General features: G+C 41.3%; 1 protein-coding gene across 4 annotated transcripts in view; it reads right to left on the bottom strand.

The window, feature by feature from the left end:
* The window catches only part of RP1 (RP1 axonemal microtubule associated), a 580110-nt gene that overhangs the window by 266225 nt on the left and 297435 nt on the right, over positions 1-16450 (bottom strand). For all 4 annotated transcript variants that reach the window (XM_073631609.1, XM_073631611.1, XM_073631610.1 and 1 more), the window contains exon 25: positions 8659-8822. In XM_073631609.1, the coding sequence (XP_073487710.1) occupies positions 8659-8822 (164 nt within the window). The remainder of the gene's footprint in view (positions 1-8658; positions 8823-16450) is intronic.

The following is a 16450-nucleotide window of genomic DNA, read 5'->3' as shown; positions in this document are numbered from 1 at the left end:
AGAAAGTAGGAAATATACTAGGTTGACAACTGGCAGAGTATGAAAGATACAGGATCGAGCTCTCAAGAAGATTTGAACAAAATAACATTGGCAGGCACCTCATTTTCAGAACATAGTAATTAATGGTTAAATCTCCAAATAGCAAGAGATTAAAAACACCCATAAAATCACTGAATCACCCTACGGCAACTAAAGGAAAAGCATTCCCAAATATGAAAGAATACCATAGTCAACACACATTGGTGGCCTTCCTTTTTACATTACCTTCCAACAGTCTCAGAATCTGTGGGACTGTCCCGAGATTTTAACCAAATCCTGGCATCCTGCAGATTCGAGCTTTGTCTCTCAGTTTTCAGCACCTGGAGTTCGCAGCCCAATTACAGGCAGTTCCCTAATCAGTACCCAGCACCCTGCCTCTGCAAGAGTTACCTTCTGGAAGAGACTGCACTTCCTTTTCACAGCCACACTGTAACTCACCACTAGTAAGGAATAACAAGTTGTATCTCAGAATCCTGAAGAGTGTACCCCGGGGACAGATTAGACGGTGTGGTGCACAGGTTATGAAGGGCAGTGCTCCAGTGGTCAGGCGAATCATGCTAATGTGTGTGACTTCCACTCCTTCTTTGACCAGCAGATCAACTATAAGTCAGATGGGAGTTTAGCATCAGGCTGCGAACATCTGGATCTATCTAGATCAAGGTTTCAGCATCAAGGAGTTCAGTGAGGGGGCCCGACAAGTAAGGCACACACCTTTCTCCTCTGCACATGTACCCTCCTTTAACTTCTTCCTCCTCCACATTGTTTAGCATGTAGGTTTACTTTTTGAAACATTTTTGTAACTTTTATATATCCACTCCCCTTTAAAGATAAAAATACGTATTTATCTTCAGAGCCAGTGTCAAGAGGTGGCAATTGTCAATTTCCTATTATATGTTCTGTAGGAGGGATGCCCACCCTTTAAAGATATACAGCAAGTGTCTGTTTAATACACCAGGCCTGTACCAGACTGAAATTTATTCCTCCTTTGCACCTGCACCCTCTTTCTCCTCCGCATCTGCATCCTATTCCTCCTCTGCACCTGCACCCTCTACCTCATCTGCACCATCTTTTTACTCCACCCCTGCACCCTCTTCTTCTTCCGCACCTGCACCCTCTTCCTCCTCCGCATTTGCTGCCTCTTCTTCCTCCACACCTGCACCCTTTTCCTCCTCCTCTTCATTGAGGCTAAGAGCCTCAATGAATACAGAACAAATATTGGAATAATTTGAGTGTGAGGTGCACAGATGCAGCAGTAGCTGGACACAAACTGTACTTTTTTTCTGCAAAGGCTTTGTGGTACTAGGCAGGACTGCAAGATCTTGGAAGGTGAGTGGCCTCAATTGAGGGTATTGGTGGGAACATATAAAGGACAACTTCACTAAAATCTAAATTATCCTTTAATGCTTAAAAAAAACAGTCTGTGTATTTACTGTATTTAAACTTGTTTACAAGTTAAAAGGAACAAAAATCTGTGGACGGGTGCAGCATGGTGCGGCTGCAGTAACACACACAGTCCATGTGCAATTAGTAGAACTTGTATTGTAGTAAAGGCAAAACCGTTCACAACAAACCCACTGGGAGAAGGCCTAACCAGGAACACTCATGAATGCCAACAGTGTGTATGTCTGGAGGGGCAGAATGCGCTCTCGCTGTCTCGTGCCCAAACGGGAGGATGTCCAAGGAGATTGCGAGTCTTAAGCTTTCCCTTCTTGTCTGGAACCTTTCCTTACCACTAATACTGTCCCTGACAAATGGGTAACCTGTCCCTACACTACCCACAAACCAAGGGGCCAGAGTCTTAAAAAGCATCCAATCAGATCACTGCCCCAGTGACTCAGGAAACCATAGAGGAACCATGTTCCTCATGACTTCCTCTCCCTTTGTATTGCCGTTGCGGTTGAGTGCCACCTGCAGTGGAGACAGCAGACAGCACCTGCCTACAAGTCTTTTGCAAAAGCACTTTTCCTAAAACTTTTCCGCGATAGGGCATTTAAAAAGACTCTCGGCCATTCACTAAAATTAGAAGAAAATGTAACCTTAAACTGTGTAGAGAGTTCTTTACTGTAAGAGCATTAAGGATGTGGAATTCTCTTCCACAAGCAGTGGTTTCAGCAGGGAGCATTGATAATTTAAAAAAATGATTAGATAGGCACTTAAACATCCACAACATACAGGGATATACAATGCAATACTGACATAAAAGCGTACACACACAGGTTGGGCTTGATGGGCTTGTGTCTTTTTTGAACCTTACCAACTATGTAACTCCAAACCACTGTGTCCCTTCTTAACACATAAACCATATGCATGTCATCACTAATTATTTGCTTGGTTCTACCCCTATGCTAAAATGTGAAAAAACCTTTGTCATCAGGATCTGTGTTATAAGTAATATCTTCAGAAGGCATATGGCACTTTATGAAAATGAAAGCAGAAGTGGAGCCTTTTCCCTTTTGTTGTTATGGGAAACAGGTCCAACTTTGCTTACTTTTCATAATTAAGTCCTGTTGAAAGAAAATACAATGCAATCGACAAATCTTGACATAACTGTACTACAGAAAAAAATATACATTTTGAAATACATATCATATTCCGAGATTTATTGTAGTCTTTTGAGGTACTTCTCATTACACGTCTCACTCTTGTTCACTTTATTGAGGATTTAATATTACTTACGGGATTGTATATATAATCTTCATTGAGGCTTAGAAGTGAGAGATGTCTGCTGTGGGACTATATACTAGTCTGTTTCTTTGAGCAAGCAATCTTAAAGGATACACCCTCTGTTCTTACACTTTTCTTATATATCTCTATGTGTATATACAGTATCTTATTACTGCTTAGTTTTTATCAGTTTGCAGATTTTGCCAATGCAAATCATTCTTGAAATATATATTGAGGCTGCCATTGGAGCCTTTTCTGGTGTACATGCTTGCCCTAGGTTAGTGATTTGAAAAGTATTAAAGCCTGCGCGTTTCACTTTGTAATTCTATTGAGCCACTGTTGAGATTCCTACACCCATCCCACACTGAAACATTTCCTTAAAGAAACATTAGGCTTCCACTGATTACTGCTCATTCTGTAAATGCTTTAATACTTTGAATCGATGACCTAGAACAAGTATACAGAAAAGGAGTTCTGACCTAAACTTCAGGCTACATTATTATTGCTCAAAAAGTCTATCAACCTGTGTAAAAAAAGAAACTAAAACTGCAACACCTGTCTTCAATCCAGAGATGTCCCATTCAGTACTTCTTCTTTATCATCAGATATCCTCGGGTGCCACGTAACACGGAAGATTGAGCACATACTGTGAGTTTAGAATGTCATCACCCTGTTCCTCTAGAGGGGGCCTCCCCACTGCACTATTCATTAACAGTATATTGGCACAGAGAGCTACTGATGCAATCACATCACCAACCGAAAGACTGTGAAAAAGGTATCAAAATCATAAAAGCATAAAGGGTGGAGGAGGGGCATTTTGCAAGGGGAGCCCAGAATTCAGAACTGGGTTTAAACCGTGACACTGCTCTATTTATATAATTGTTACAGATCAGTGATTCATACAGTATTAAAGCATTAATAAACCCAAAAGCAAGGGTACTAGGCGTGATCCTAGACTCTGACTTGTCATTTCAGCCTCAAATCCAATCATTGTCAAAAGTTTGTAGAATTCACCTTCGTAACATCTCTAAAATTTTAACAAATGAAACCACCAAGCTCCTCATTCACTCCCTCATTATCTCTCGCCTTGACTATTGCAACTCCCTTCTCACTGGCCTGCCTCTCCATAGGCTATCCCCTCTTCAGTCTATCATGAATGCTGCTGCCAGACTTATCCACCTTTCCAACCGCCCAGTGTCTGCCAACCCTCTACTCCAATCCCTACACTGGCTTCCAATCACCCAGCAAATTAAATCCAAAATACTAACCACAACATACAAAGCCATTCACAACTCTGCCCCGAGCTACATCACCAATCTTGTCTCCAAATATCACCCAAATCGTCCTCTCCGCTCTTCTCAAGACCTCCTACTCTCAAGCTCTCTCGTCTCCTCCTCCCATGCTCGTCTCCAGGATTTCTCCAGAGCCTCGCCCATCCTCTGGAACTCTCTACCTCCATCTATCCGGCTATCCCCTACTCTTGCTACCTTCAGGCGATCCCTAAAAACTCATCTCTTCAGGAAAGCCTATCGCATCTCCAACTAATCTTTTACCACTTCCATCAGCTCATTCCCCACAGTTACAACCTTTTGTACCACCTGCCCCACCCTATTAGATTGTAAGCTCTTCTGAGCAGGGCCCTCTTAATCCTCTAGTATTTTATTGTATTATAACTGTATTGTCTCCCTTTTATATTGTAAAGCGCTCCGTAAACTGTTGGCGCTATATAAATCGCCTATAATAATAATAATATTAATTTATTATATCGCAGCTTACCAATTCTTAAATGTAATGACTGTATTAGTTCCCTTTTTGGGTTTCTTTCTTCTATTGTCATCAGGTAATCCAGGTAGCAAGTCTGTTGTTTTTCGCAGCACAAACAGCAGAATGTATCAGTTTACATGGATGAGACAAGCCATTTGACACTGGAAGGGGTGATTAAAATAATCAGCTTTTATTTATTCATAGAAGACCTTTATCCCAAAAGGAAAAAAGTTTGCTGTAACCAGGGCTTTTTTCAGCGGGAATGTGGGGGAATGCAGTTCTGGAACTTTCAACACTGCATTTATGTAATGGCAAGGGGTACTGGGGTATGCTGGAGGGTCTATTGATGCTGGCAGGAATCTTTTTTTGTGTAGGGGTTATTGTTGCTGAAGATGTCTATTGTTGCTGGGGGCGGGGTCAATTGTAGTGGGAGAGGTCTATTGTTGCTGGCTGCTGAGAAATCTGTTGATGTTGCTGGGTGTCTATTGTTGCAGGGATGAATCTATTGTTGTTGGAATGGTATTTTGTAAAGGGTGGTTCATTATTGCTGGGGCGGGGGGGGGGGGGGGGGGGTATAACGTGTAGGGCAAGGGTCTTCAAACTATGGCCCTTCAGTTGTTCAAAAACTACAATTCCCATCATGCCTAGCCATGTCTGTGAATGTCAGAGTTTTACAATGCCTCATGGGATGTGTAGTTCTATAACAGCTGGAGGGCCGTAGTTTGAGGATCCCTGGTGTAGGGGATCTATTGTTGCTGGGGTGGGTCTAGTGTTGCTGGGGGTATCTATTACTGCTGGGGGGATCTATTGTTACTGGGGTGGGGTCTATTGTTGCTGGCTGCAGAGGATCTATTTTTCTGCTTTTCTTGTTATCATTAACAAATCCCATACAAATTATTTAGCACCAAAAACTGATACTTGGTTCTGTACTCTCTAAAAGGGCTGGTACTGGGAGGTGGGTAGGGGGTGGAACCAAGGGACGGTATTCATAGGTACTCAAGGAGAGACTCAGCTGGGGGGAGTTCTTGCATCTATTCTCTGAGAAATAAAGCCCTGGCTGTAACTGATTATAAAATGTGAGCTGGAGTTTGGCTTCAATTTGTTAGTGATTCTAAATCTGCTAATACATTTAACACAACCCTTCCCCCAGACTGACAATGTTGCTGTCTGCTGTGCCTCCATTTCTTATTCCTCCAGAGTTGTGTCTCACTAATACAGGAGGTGTGTTACTGGCCAGATCACTAGGTGTAAACAGAGTGAAAAAAACTGCGAAAAGAAAACTGATGCCACATACCAATGATTGGTAAGCTGAAATATAATACATTTTTGGTATAGGGTTTAACCCGTTGGAGCCAGTGGCTTAATGTCATGTGACCGCCGTAACCACCAATCATGGTGGTCGCATGACCTTAAGCCCCACCTCTCGGCATGTCACATGATCACAAAGCTCCCGACTGCAAGCAGCCATTGTGAGTTTAGCTCTCGGCACAGCGCTGTTTGCACTAATGCACGCAAATATGCGGCCACCGCCAAGGAGTTATTACCACTTTAAGGTTCAGCATTTAAAAGCACCTAGCATTTTTACAGGAGGTCAACAATGAAAGCCTCTTTGTTCCTCTTAGGAAGGAAAGGTTTACTGTAAAGAAGAAGGAAAGGCTCTCTACTAAGTAAGCTTCACATGTTGCCCTCCCTCTGCCTTTATTAATGCTCCACACTGTTTGTAAAAGCAAGCAGTATGGATATCTTTTTTAATCTGTTTCTTGGTGGTCACCTGTCCACACAGTTCTATGTTCTGGGCAGTTGCTGTGGCTGGTGGGAGGAGACCTGGACAATGCGCACAGAATTGGCATTGGTGGGGTAAGGTCACTGCTCACTGTTGCCATCCAGGACATGCCGCTGTGTGGTCATGTGGAGGTATTTACACTGCTTATTATTGGAAATGATTAGCAGCATTAGTAAATGCAGAGGGAAGACAACACTTAAAGCTTACTAAATACAGAGCCTTTCCTTTTTTTTAAGTTAAAATACAAGCTAAAATCCACTGAATTATAATAATATATATAAATATTCAGGTGCTGCTTTGCAATTTACAGCTTTCATTCTTTGATCTATAATTTGGACATGTCACTAGTCCTTAATATAAGCACTTACTGATGCATCAAATGTGATGAAGAATGATGGAGACAGCAATGAAAATACAAAGAGAAAATCTCCTGCGGGGATCACATCGTGGGTGACGGTACTGGCAGCCAAAACTGAAGCCACACATAAAACATAACACCATACAGTAAATTAAATCAGCCTTTCCAATTACTTTCCTGAAAGATTTTATTCTAGGCAATGTGTAAAAACTGATCTCAGTTTTAACAGAAGCTGGTTAAATTCAAATACGTTATCTGTCGTGATATTATTCTGTGGCCTAAGGTGAAAACGGATGCATGGATAAAACAATGTAAAGGGTTTCTAGGGATGGAAAATGAAAGACATATAGACATCCTTATGGTAACAACTTACTCTACTAAATGAATGTGAACAAGAGAGAGCCATAGGAAACCCAAAAGTTAATACATTGTACATGTTTTTACATTTTTAATATTGTGAGCTTAGTTATTCTAGGAGTGTGATTTCAGAGAAGCATTCACTTACTTTAGATAATTTTTGATTTGATGTGACTTTCTATAACAGTAAAATGAATTTTTAAAGCAATTGGCAATATCTATCATACAGTAGCCCATAACAGGTAATTTTGATTATTTTCCTTGCTACTCTAAATTGATAAATGTTAAGATCTGACTGCTTACAAAGTTGTACTGCAGTTTATAAACTATAAATGATCTTACTGAAGTTGACCTGTCATCATTGCTTCCCTGCCCCCCTAAAGCTTTGGGATTCTTTGGTAGCTGATCACTTGAATGCCTGTAGGATCTCAGAGCAGTGGATTTTGCAGTAAACATTTCAGGTGGGTAGGTAACTGTGACGGAAGTCACTTTGTGTGGGGAGGCCTGTGGAACCCAGAATCCCTTGGAGAGGTTGGGAAACCCTTGTTTCAGCTCCTGTGCACCTCCTATGTCTAGGTTACTCGTGTCTATTAGGGGCACAGGGTGAACCACACTGGAATGTTGTATATATATATATATATATATATATATATATATATATATATATATATATATATATATATATTATATTTTCTCATACTATGGTATGCTCTCTGCTGGGTCGTTTGGGGTGTGGCTGTATTCCATTGTTCTATTGTTTGTGTATGTGAATCAGCTGTGATTGGGGAGGGGAGATTTCCTCCAGCAGCCCCTCCTAAAGACAGTCCACTATTGGATAGTTGAATACCAGTGTGTCATGCTACTGGAGGAGGTAAAGTTTACCCCGCCCTGAATGCAAAGGTGTGGGGGGGGGGGATTGTCCTGAGTGTTACCTCTGTGTACTTCTTTTTCAATAAAGAGTTCAGTTCATGTTCAGTAGCTAAAACGAGTACTGCCCAGTTTGTGGTTGCAAGCGGTTGGAAGACCTGATATCTATATTCAGACTGGAAGGAAGTGGTATATGACGAAAACACTCAAGCCGAGTGTAGGACGTTTACATTATAGTAACATTGGGAAAACATAGATCCACTTGGTAACTTTTAATTTTTTTAAGTCTTTTTCACTTTTCCTTGTCTTCAAACACTGAAGATCCCCAACCATCTTAGTAATGAGACCATATCAGAAATGTCTTATGAGAAAATTCATTAAATCTTTTTAATTTTCTTGTTGTATCAATTCTTAGCCAATTTGTAGGTTCCATCACACAGCAGCTTATTTTTTTGCACAAAAAATATTATATATATCTACATAAAACCACTAACATCCAGGCAAGGTAGCTGTAGCATGATAATACCTGGGAACAAATAAGGTTTATTATTTAGAGATCTCTGTAAAAAGGGCACAGAAATACGATAGGTACACACCACATGCACTATATGTGGTGATGAACTGTAAGGTTATATACTTTAATATACTTTTCTTATAAACTTTATAAGCTCAGATGCAGGAAAAAAAAATGTCTGTACAACTTTAAACACTGTTTTAAAATGATGAGAAATAATTATTGCCTAATTTTTATCCAGACTGATAGCCATCTGTTTATGTTAATGTAGCAATTACAGTATTGTAAAAGAACACTATGCTAGCTGCATACCTGGAATGTATCTGCGCTATTCACATTGAACAGCTGATGACTCCCTGATCCCAGCACAATGGGACCAGAATTGGACCCTTCACCATAGACATAAAGGGACACTGTGGCATCAGTTCCTGCGTTGGGGAGATTACCAGTCACAACAGTGATTTTCCAATCTCCATCTGCAATGAGAATAAGAGCAGAGATAGAATTATTAGCAGAAAATATAAGTATTATATAATAATGAATTAAAATAAGAGGCCTCACCTAATTGTTCACACATTATGCAGTTCTGTAAACAGTACCCATATGCACACTATTAAAACTCTGCTATGAGTCTAACTCTGTCCTTGGCATCAGTGGGCCTATGATGCACACTGTATTCATGGTCACTATATACTATCAATATTAGAATCGCCAATAATTTTTTGCGGTTGATATGATCATTTCAAGCGCAGTGTTCCCTGGTGGTCATTTTGGTTACTAAGTGCTTAAAATGGAGAAACAACCAAATGGGTTGGAAAAAGGACACGTGCATGATTTTTCCCAAGCTAGTTGTAATTCTATTGAGCTACTGTTGAGATTTCCACACACCTCCCACACCGACACTTTTACTTCCCAGTTAAATTTTGCAGATTCCTGTGTCATTCTGCTTATTGACTATAAAAGGTCATAGTTACACTGCTGAGTCCCTTTCAGTTATGTAAGTTGATTAAAGCACATATTCACGTTTATATACGGTATATTAATATAGCACACCCCCAGTGTGCCAGACACACTGAATTTTCACAGGCACTTCAGAGACAGAGAACAGTCCGTGACTTTGTTTTTGTCATTTATTGAGGGTTAATAACTTGGATGGGGATGGGAGGTTATGGGATGCTCAATTGAATTTGGCAAAACTGCAGCAAAAACTCAGGGAAATTTTTCCTATATATGAGGTGTGTCTATTAAATAAAGAGACTGTGATCCCACCTAGTAAACACAGCAGTCGGAAACGGTTATAACTGCATGCGTGGTGACCTTGAACATGTTTGAACCTGCATGACAAGCAGCAACACTCTATGACGTTCAGTTGATTGTGAGTCGCCATTTAGTTTGGTTGTGTTTTCTCTAGTATGCCGAAAAAATGCTAAGTTTAAAAGTTGAACAACATGTCAATTTGAAGTTTTTAGTAAAATTGCATAAAACACCAACATAATGTTTTCAAATGCTTACTACAGCTTATGGGAATGACGGCCTGTCTCGTGTGTGTGTGTTTGAGTGGCACAAAAGATTCAGCAAGGGACGTGAGAATGAATTCCCAAAAGTTAAATCAGTGCTTAACTCCTTCGCATCCACGCTATAGCCGCATGATGGCTACAGCACGGACCTACTTTGCCGGGAGGCCGTCATATGACGTCCTCCCCTTTGCATGCTCCCCGTGCGACTCCTGCGGGTCACATGCGGTGCGCTCTGTGATCACTGGCCCCTTACCACGTGATCAGCTGTCAGCCAATCATGTGATGTGATCGGTAATCTTTTTCTTCTGTGAAAGAGACATCGGTTCTGAAGAGGAAGAGGCACAGCCACATCATCTGTGCCCACCAGTGCATATCAGTGCCATCAATCAGTGCCCACCAGTGCATATCAATGCCACCAAACAGTGCCAACTATCAATGCCCACCATGCCACCTATCAATGCCCACCAGTGGTGCCAATCAGTGCCCACCAGTGCCTCATCATCAGTGCCACCTAGCAGTGCTGCCTATCAGTGTCACCTATCAGTGCCCATCAGTACTCATCACTGCCCATCGCTGCCACCCATCATTGCCACCTATCAGTGCCACCTATCAATGCCCTTCAGTGCTGCCCATCAGTGCCACCCATCAGTGTCATCTCTCAGTGCACACCAGTGCCACCTATCAGTGCCCACCAGTGCCATCTCATGAATGTCCACCAGTGTCACCTCATCAATGTCCACCAGTGCCGCCTTATCAGTACCCATCAATGAAGCATATCAGTGCCCATCAGTGCAGCCTATCAGTGCCCATTAGTGCAGCCTCATCAGCGTACATCAATGAAGGAGAAAAATTACCTGTTTGCAAAATTTTATAACAAAATAGAAAACTGTTTTGTTATTTTTGATTAATGATTAAATACCACCAAAAGAAAGCTCTATTTGTGGGGAAAAAAATGAAAAAAATTATTTGGCCACAGTGTTGTATGACCGCGCAATTGTTATTCAAAGTGTGACAGCGCTGAAAGCTGAAAATTGGTCTGGGTAGACCCCAGCTGAATCACTGTTTGCTTTGGATATCTGACAAAATCTCAGATGTTTGTGCGATGACCCATTACAGGCAGGAACCCCAGGCTCCTTGTAGCGTAGCAATAATATAGTGAAACAGCTTGCACTTTTCCTCCTGTGGCTACTGATTCCAGCTACAGGCACTGTTAACCCACCTGGCTCCAGCTGCCCCTTTCACTAGCCCTCCAGGCTAACTTTTCTCCACAGTCCTCCAGACTGCCTCTCTCACCAGCCCACCCGGCTGACTCTGCAGGAGATCTTCCAAGGAAGGGATGAAGACTTGGCACACGGTCTTCAGGGAGAACTAGCTATGTATGGCAGTCCCCCTCTTGTGAGTCCCCAGTAGTGCTGCTCTACTCACACTGTCCTCCACTTACTCCCGTGCCTCCAGAAAGGGCTTCCACCCATGTGTTGTAGAAGGATCCTTCCAGCACCCGAGCCCCACCCCAAGGTCAGCCCCCTCAGAGGGCCAACGACAGTCTCCACAGTACTAAATATCCATCTTCCACTGACTGCCCCTTGCTGCCATGGATCATTCCTATTTATGAGTTGAGCCTGCCCCCTGCCAGCCCTTTTCCTGAGGATTGGCTGAGGCCCTCATATATATTCCAAACAGCTCCTCCTAACTTCCACCCACTAGCTCTAGAAGTTTCTACAACCTTCTAGACCAGGGAGAGGCACCAGAAGAGCTGTCAGGATGAGTCATCCAACCCTGACTCACTGAACCCTGACCCAGATTCACAGTTTAGGCTTAGCTAAAGCTAAGTTGAGCTAAATTAATTCACCTACACTAACAGACCTCCACTAACAAATAGACACAATAGAGCATTGATTCTCAAATAGGTGTCGTGGGGTTTTGAAAAATATTTTAAATTGCTAGCGTTTTGAAACCTTGAACATATTGAAATATTAAATGGCAAATCAATATAGCAAAAATTAAAAAGTAACATATAGAAAAACGCAATCTCTGTCATTCTGTCATTCATTGGTTCCTTTTGTAACGTGAGACTTGTGTGAGATCTCGGGAGAACTCGATCGCTCTAATTATATTATAATAGAGACCGTTTCATTTGTTTGTACCGTTTGTCGACTTCAATCTGATTTGCTCTCGAAAGCGGGAACATCCTTCGCATTAAATTTAAATTTAAATATATATGTAAAAATAAATAAGTTCTTCACCACAAAAATTGTTAAATCTTTTCAGGTGTGCTGTAAAATTTTTTTGATCTTTTTGGTGAGCCGCAAGACAAAAAAGTTTGAGAAACACTGCACTAGAGGGTGCTACATTTAAAAAAATTTCACCAGTATAATAAAACTGAAAAAAACAGCTCTTGTATCAAAAGTCACCTTGTCTACAGCATTGTTCCCTGCAGAAATCCCACCACCAGTCAACTTATAAAAAAAAGAATGATGGGGAGAACTGTTCAACCCACTTCCTCTGTGCTAAAGCTTACAACGGTTCACAGTACAATACTGCAGAAACTGATGTCATAACACCAGTGATGTTTTCTGCACTAAGGAAGACCACCCATCTCCGCCACATGGAGAACAGGAAAAAGACCCAAGGATGTCAGGTGACCAGCCAGGAGACCCCAGAAAAAAGATATGTATGAAAGGAAATTTACAAACATTTGGGGTGTGAGGGTGGGAATGTGCAGTTTTTCTTTTTAAATGGTGGTTTGCTTTAAAGTGTAAGTAAACTCTATGAATGTTTTATTTTTGCTCTCTTGAGGTCAGCTAAATATACAGTTGAAAGTGTTTTGTTATATCTGTTCAAGAAGTGCAAAAATACCTGCTGAATTTGCCAGAAATCTTGTGAGATGGTTAATTTCCTGTGCTCTCCACCTGGGGTTATAGCGATGAGTAGGGGAAGATGAAGAGAGGTCTGTCTTTTTTGTAATCCATCAAAAATGAAGTAGGCAGGGCTGACACCACATGCTGAGGAATTTGCAGATGTGTTCTAATGTCGAAGAGTTATGAGCACACTATATTTCTGGCACATCAACAGTTATTTTTCTGTTCTTGTATTGTGCTTAAAGGGATAAACATGAAGAAATGTGCATGGATTCCAGAAATGTACTAAATGTGTTTTTTCATTTAGCCTTGAAATATGCTTGAAGCTTGGATCCCTAAATCTCTCAGTTACTAAAAAGGCACAGCACTCTGCATTGAAATAAAGCCTTTCTTGGCTCTCAGTGCACAACTGTCCATTTCATCTGTACGAGCAACAAAGTTTACCATCAGCTTTTGAGGTTCTGATTCATTTGGCGTATTTCAAATGGAAGTTGGATAAGCCCCTACATTACAAAGGTGTTTGTTTAAAACAGAACTGGACTGTGAATAGCCAGCTTTAGCATGTCTGTTGCTGTACAGAAGACTGTGCCATTATAATATAAAACTACACTTCAGGCAGGTATTCTGGCCATACTCTTTTTTTTTTTTTTTTTTTGCTGAGAAAATAACCGTCACATTATACACACTGCAAGAATTTTAGCAAACATTATTGCAGATACCTACCTGGTTCTGTTCTTTGGATAACATGACATGATATTGAATTACCCTTCATGTAAGATTGCTAAATAGCCTTTAACCACCCAAGCATTCAAAGTAAAAAAACAAAGACCTGCATCCCTCCAGATATGTAGAACCTAAAGCTCACATGCCTTTTGATGAATTTATAATGAAACTTTTGAGGTCACTCTATTTACTTAGGAATGTGGTCAAAAACATGGTAACATAGCAATAGGCCATTAATTCTTTAGAAGCTATATGCACAGCTTGTTGTTCCCAAGAGAAAAAGTGTCTATTGACCTTTATGGGAACATATTGGTCCTGCAGCACATTTTCATGTCCCTCTGTCAGCCTTACACACATATCCTTGCTCCACTATATATACAGACCCCTTCCCCAACAAAATATACCTTATACAGGCAGCACAGTGGCTAACGCATTAGCACTTCTACCTAGCAGCACAGGGGTCGTTGGTTTGAATCCCAATCACGGCACTACCTACACAGAGTTTGCATGTTCTCCCTGATTTCCTACCATACTCCAAAGACATGCTGTGAGGTTAATTGGTTCCTGCCTAAATGGGCCCTTTTATCTTTGTGAATTAATGTGCGTTAGGGACCATAGATTGTAAGCTGCTTGAGGTCAGGGAATGTAAAATATATACGGTATGTAGCTATAAAAGTACCTGTAATAAATAAAATGTATTTATACTGTATACACACATGTACTGTATATGTATATTCAGTTATCTCCCTCCATAGAAACCATGTACTGTATACAGTCCTCTCCCAATACATTTACAATATTCTCTCCAACAACAACCATGTGTACAGTTTTCTACGCCCACAGCAGTCATACATATACAGTGGGGACGGAAAGTATTCAGACCCACTTACATTTTTCACTCTTTGTTATATTGCAGCCATTTGCTAAAATCATTTAAGTTCATTTTTTTTCCTCATTAATGTACCCCATATTGACAGAAAAACAAAGAATTGTTGACATTTTTGCAGATTTATTAAAAAAGAAAAACTGAAATATCACATGGTCCTAAGTATTCAGACCCTTTGCTGTGACACTCATATATTTAACTCAGGTGCTGTCCATTTCTTCTGATCATCTTTGAGATGGTTCTACACCTTTATTTGAGTCCAGCTGTGTTTGATTATACTGATTGGACTTGATTAGGAAAGCCACACACCTGTCTATATAAGTCCTTACAGCACACAGTGCATGTCAGAGCAAATGAGAATCATGAGGTCAAAGGAACTGCCTGAAGAGCTCAGAGACAGAATTGTGGCAAGGCACAGATCTGGCCAAGGTTACAAAAAAATTTCTGCTGCACTTAAGGTTCCTAAGAGCACAGTGGCCTCCATAATCCTTAAATGGAAGACGTTTGGGACGACCAGAACCCTTCCTAGAGCTGGCCGTCCGGCCATACTGAGCTATCGGGGGAGAAGAGCCTTGGTGAGAGCAGTAAAGAAGAACCCAAAGATCACTGTGGCTGAGCTCCAGAGATGCAGTCGGGAGACGGGAGAAAGTTGTAGAAAGTCAACCATCACTGGAGCCCTCCACCAGTCGGGGCTTTATGGCAGAGTGGCCCGACGGAAGCCTCTCCTCAGTGCAAGACACATGAAAGCCCACATGGAGTTTGCTAAAAAACACCTGAAGGACTCCAAGATGGTGAGAAATAAGATTCTCTGGTCTGAAGAGACCAAGATAGAACTTTTTGGCCTTAATTCTAAGCGGTATGTGTGGAGAAAACCAGGCACTGCTCATCACCTGTCCAATACAGTCCCAACAGTGAAGCATGGTGGTTGCAGCATCATGCTGTGGGGGTGTTTTTCAGCTGCAGGGACAGGATGACTGGTTGCAATCGAGGGAAAGATGAATGCAGCCAAGTACAGGGATATCCTGGATGAAAACCTTCTCCAGAGTGCTCAGGACCTCAGACTGGGCCGAAGGTTTACCTTCCAACAAGACAATGACCCTAAGCACACAGCTAAAATAACAAAGGAATGGCTTCACAACAACTCTGTGACTGTTCTTGGATGGCCCAGCCAGAACCCTGACTTAAACCAAATTGAGCATCTCTGGAGAGACCTAAAAATGGCTGTCCACCAACGTTTACCATCCAACCTGACAGAACTGGAGAAGATCTGCAAGGAGGAATGGCAGAGGATCCCCAAATCCAGGTGTGAAAAACTTGTTGCATCTTTCCCAAAAAGATTCATGGCTGTATTAGATCAAAAGGGTGCTTCTACTAAATACTGAGCAAAGGGTCTGAATACTTAGGACCATGTGATATTTCAGTTTTTCTTTTTTAATAAAAATGTCAAAAATTCTGTGTTTTTCTGCAATATGGGGTGCTGTGTGTACATTAATGAGGAAAAAATGAACTTAAATGATTTTAGCAAATGGCTGCAATATAACAAAGAGTGAAAAATTTAAGGGGGTCTGAATACTTTCCGTCCCCACTATATATTTCATTATTCATTTCACTATAATTATAGGCTATAGTCATTTAGATTGTAAGCTTCCAGGAGCAGGGCCCTTTTAACCCTCTTGTATTGAATTGTATTGTTGCTGTATTGTTTCCCTTTATATTGTATAGTGCAAACGGTTGGCACAATATCAATCCTGTATAATAATAATAGTGTTTAAAAAATGGGAGAGTATGGTTGGCCTTTCTCATTAAAAACAACTCAGTCCCATCTTGATGGTTGTTAAAGCGGAACTTCAGTCATTTTTTCATCTTTCCATATATTAAATCTTCTGCCCTTGTTGTTTTAACTTTTGGTAGTAAAACTTTTTTTTTCTGCCAGTAAATACCTTATACAGCCCAGTTCCTGTTTCTTGCCTGATAAAAAGCCTAGGCTTATGACATCATGCACAGCTCTCTCTCTCTCTCTCTCTCGTGAGAGTTTGCCAGGAAGGGAGGGGGATGAGTCATAAGAGGGCCAATGAGAGCTGCAGAGGATCAGACTCAATGGAGGGAGATTTCTGCAGCAT

This window comes from Aquarana catesbeiana, linkage group LG05 (assembly GCF_042186555.1).
Source record: "Aquarana catesbeiana isolate 2022-GZ linkage group LG05, ASM4218655v1, whole genome shotgun sequence".
Taxonomy (NCBI): Eukaryota; Metazoa; Chordata; class Amphibia; order Anura; family Ranidae; genus Aquarana; species Aquarana catesbeiana.
This window is presented reverse-complemented; position numbering and strand designations above follow the sequence as displayed.